This window comes from Ruditapes philippinarum, unplaced genomic scaffold (genome assembly GCF_026571515.1).
Source record: "Ruditapes philippinarum isolate M1 unplaced genomic scaffold, ASM2657151v2 ctg4291_1_1_1_1, whole genome shotgun sequence".
NCBI lineage: Eukaryota > Metazoa > Mollusca > Bivalvia > Venerida > Veneridae > Ruditapes > Ruditapes philippinarum.
The window spans coordinates 161,428-165,432 of record NW_026853744.1 but is presented as its reverse complement, the minus strand read 5'-3'; the positions used below and the strand labels follow the sequence as shown (position 1 = coordinate 165,432).

The 4,005-nt window shown below is 32.6% G+C and overlaps 1 protein-coding gene across 1 annotated transcript; it reads left to right on the top strand.

Moving 5' to 3' along the window:
* Positions 1 to 18: 18 nt before the first annotated feature.
* Positions 19 to 2,649, top strand: LOC132737696 (serine-enriched protein-like; the record flags this gene model as incomplete). Its single annotated transcript, XM_060725029.1, has 4 exons — positions 19 to 257; positions 493 to 677; positions 1,050 to 1,207; positions 1,640 to 2,649. Coding segments are annotated over 4 exons (648 nt in total), but the record flags the coding sequence as incomplete, so codon positions are not given.
* Between the last annotated feature and the right edge of the window lie 1,356 nt (positions 2,650 to 4,005).

Sequence of the window (4,005 nt, the reverse complement as noted above, 5' to 3'; positions counted from 1 at the left end):
ATCACTTCAGATTCTTCTTCGGGATACGAATCTACGGACTCTGAAACAGAAGATCAAAAAAGGTCTAACGAATACAATGTTCCTGTGAATCGTCAAGAGATTGGTCACGTGAGTGCACGAGTTAAAAGTACGCATTCGCTATGTGAGAGTCTTAAATTGATCATGGAGATCCCAGAACTGTGTGACGTCACATTTCTCGTAGGACCAAAGGAAATCCCGGTCTATGGCGTTCGTGCTATTTTGGGAACACGGAGCAAGTAAGTTTTCAGGAATAATTTATATCAGATTTCATGTATTTGTTTGGTTGATATTCTAATATAAAATATTTTGTACTTTTACGTTTTTATATACTGGTGACAAATATTCAATACATGTTGAAATCATTTACTTACTTTCCTTGTAGTACATTACTTGAAAGATTTTAAAGGAAGAAATACATGTATATGAAAAATATCATTTGATTTAATTTTCTTTAAAAATGATTTCATATAGGGTCCTCTACCAGCTTATTATCAAGCATTTGAACCTGCGCGAGGCTGAACTCAAATACAACAAACCATCAGTTTGCGGAGGGCGACTAACTATTCCTGTCCGGAAATACGATACCGAGGTGTTCCGAATGCTAATCCAGTTTGTTCACAGTGGTACAGCAACCATCACAGATACTGCAGTTTTTGGTGAGAAAATGTTTCTTAACGAATTATTTTTAGCTATATTCCACAAGTTATAAAATACATTGATAAGCCGCCAAAATACCCTGATAAACCAATGTATCAATCATTCTGTTTATCATATTTATTTAAGAAATGTGTTCATTTATTTCATGTAACTCTTCCGCAAGAACTTATTTTTAGCGAGGAAGGACCGCCGTTCGTCAGATTTACATACAATAATCATGTGCTTATTTCAGAGCACAATTAAAGGTCAAATATTAGACATGTGGACTTTGGATCAATGAACGAGAAACCATATGCTGTAACTGAATATTTAAACAATGTTATAACAATTTTGTTATAATTTTATTACATTTATTTTTCTTATATTTCAAGGTTTACTGTGCGGAGCATATCAATTTGAGTTGAGGGACTTAGAAGAAGCATGTTGGGAATATATTGGCCGGCGTATAGAACACGGCTGTGTTGACGTCATCTTAACGTCTGCAAGGGCCTACAAACAACATCGAAATGCTAATGAAATATACAATACAGTGAGTAATTTAATATTAGCACATTTGTTGAATAATTTCTGAAATTTATTTTATAAGTTTTTAAGAACCGAGTTAACAGGGTGAGTGATTAGTACGAGAAATTGATAACACGGAGTTCGTTTTCCGTCTCCATGGACGTCATGACGTGTCTGAAAACACTTGTTATACCTATAACAAATTCCCTGTTTAGTATCCTAGTCACTTCTAGATTATTTGCAAATTGTATAATTATGATAATATTTAAGCTTTTAAACCAATATCAATTCCTGTTGTTGACATGCAAATACAAATGAAAGAAATATGAAAGTTAATAGGTTCTGAACTTCTGATGCCCAATGGATAGAGCAATACTTGTTTCAGTAGTCAACGTCATTTGTTAAGAGCACTTTTCAAGGTTTTGTTATATATTTTAATATTTTATTCTCTTTGCAGATTTATTTCTCACTAGAGAAACAGAAGAGATCCGCGGTATGCTCTTCAAGAGATCGGTTCGTTTGAAGCAACTCGGGGTTATCAAGAATCCTACACAAACGATCACAAGTCCTGTCATACACTTGGGATACTCAGGTCCTCAAAGGATGGGCTAACAGAATGTTTAATCCTGCCACCGGATTATCAATATGTTCGATACTCTCCGATGACAACTACCCCGAGATGTTTCTGATTTTTATCTAAAATCATCAACTAACATGAGGGTGAACCACGCTTTCAGTCTACCACCACGTGTGTAAAACTGCACATGACATGATAGAAATATGTGTTAATCTAGCACATGACATGATAGAAATATGTGTTAATCTAGCACATGACATGATAGAAATATGTGTAAATCTAGCACATGACATGATAGAAATATGTGTAAATCAAGCACATGACATGATAGAAATATGTGTAAATCAAGCACATGACATGATAGAAATATGTGTAAATCAAGCACATGACATGATAGAAATATGTGTAAATCAAGCACATGACATGATTGAAATATGTGTAAATCAAGCACATGACATAATAGAAATATGTGTTAATCTAGCACATGACATGATAGAAAGTCCGAACAACCAACGAACAAACGTGTAACTAGTGTTTGTAATGAAACAACGGATATTTATATAGAATTGCAATGGAACATCAGAAAATAAACAAATATTGAAACGAGATTCGTGATTATACATTTTTCCTGTTTAAACTTGTTAGTTTCGGAGTGTTGATGAGATCACGGATTTAAATAAGCTGTCTTATTTTAACAGCCTTAGACAAAAATTATTTAAATATTGTACTGTGTAAATTATCATTTATGTTTGTATAAATATAACTTGTATATTCTATAAGATGAATTTTGTTGTTAAGGATGTAAAATGTATATCAAATCACTGATCTGAAGTAAAATGTTTACACGGTGGAAAGCCTTTTGTTGTTTTTACCCTCAATCTGTAGTATGTAGCTAGACGGTTTTCATTCAAGAATAACACTTCCGTTACGACCACATTTCTGGAATTGATTTTCTAAATTTATCTGAAACAGAAACCTTAAGTTTAAATATTTTATTTAAAGCATTTTACACAAACAAAATTCACATACAAAGATGAAAAACACAGTACAATGCTGAACCGAAAGCATAAAAGACCTTTTCCTAACAAAAGATTTATTACTATAAATAAGACGGGTTTGATAGAAAACTATAAAAGCCAGAATATCATGCTATCATTTGGTCATTAAATTCATTTCTTTGATAGACAAAGAGACACTTTAAAGTTAATTGTTCTTGGGTATTGTACAAAATGAGTTGCATCTAGATACACATTCAGCGTTTCATCTTAAGTATATAAATGTTTATTGTTTTGTCTGTTTCCCTGTGCATTAAATAAGAAAATAAACTAATCCGTAGAACAAATATCAGACTTTCGTCCGATGTGTATACTCTTAAATCCTTTAATCTGCTAATTATATAGTTTTGACATACAGCTATTTATTGTTTCTGTAATAATAGTCTCTGGTTTTGATTTTTGCACTATTGAAATGATACAAAGAAACAAAGCTAACACATTTCGAGTATTCTGTGTGCACTTAACACTTTCCTTACTAATTCTTGTTGCGTTTCCTCAAACTCTTGCAAAGTAGGAATTTTATCAGAACCTGATATATCTGTTTAAACAAATCAATAGATATCTTATGTTACCTACACTGTGCATGAGCCAATCTATACATCTGATACAATCAATAATGTTTGAATTTGAAAAAAGGATACTTCTAAAATACAAGTATGAAAGAAATGTGTTTGTATATTTCTTTATTAATGGCCCTGGTACGAATTTATTACTAAACGGTGACAACCCTATTAGAAATAGCAGCATGCTATTGTGTTCCGGGATATTTTATTCTGTTCATTTACACTTTTCATGTATGTTAATTAAAGGAACTCAACTGATGTCCAAAAGCCTAAACATATGTATTTTGAATTTCCTACATACATCAACGGGGACAATTAAAGCAGAAAGATATGCAAAAGATAATTAATAAATGTAAAATCGTATTTTTGAGCTTTTCATAGTCCGTTTTGAGTGAAAAGCGATGCAACGCTTTTCAAATTTGGAGATTTTTTTCACAATTAAGATAAATATCCTGGAAAAACGAACTGAGCGAATGATCCAGAATTGTGCACATACGTTTGTTATATAGACCCCCATCAAATGGAACATTAATCTCGAAAAACTATTTCCAGTGCCATCGTGTCAAAAGACCTCAGTGGAATCCCTTTAACAGAGACATTCATTGTTTCTTATCTTTTGAGCATTGAC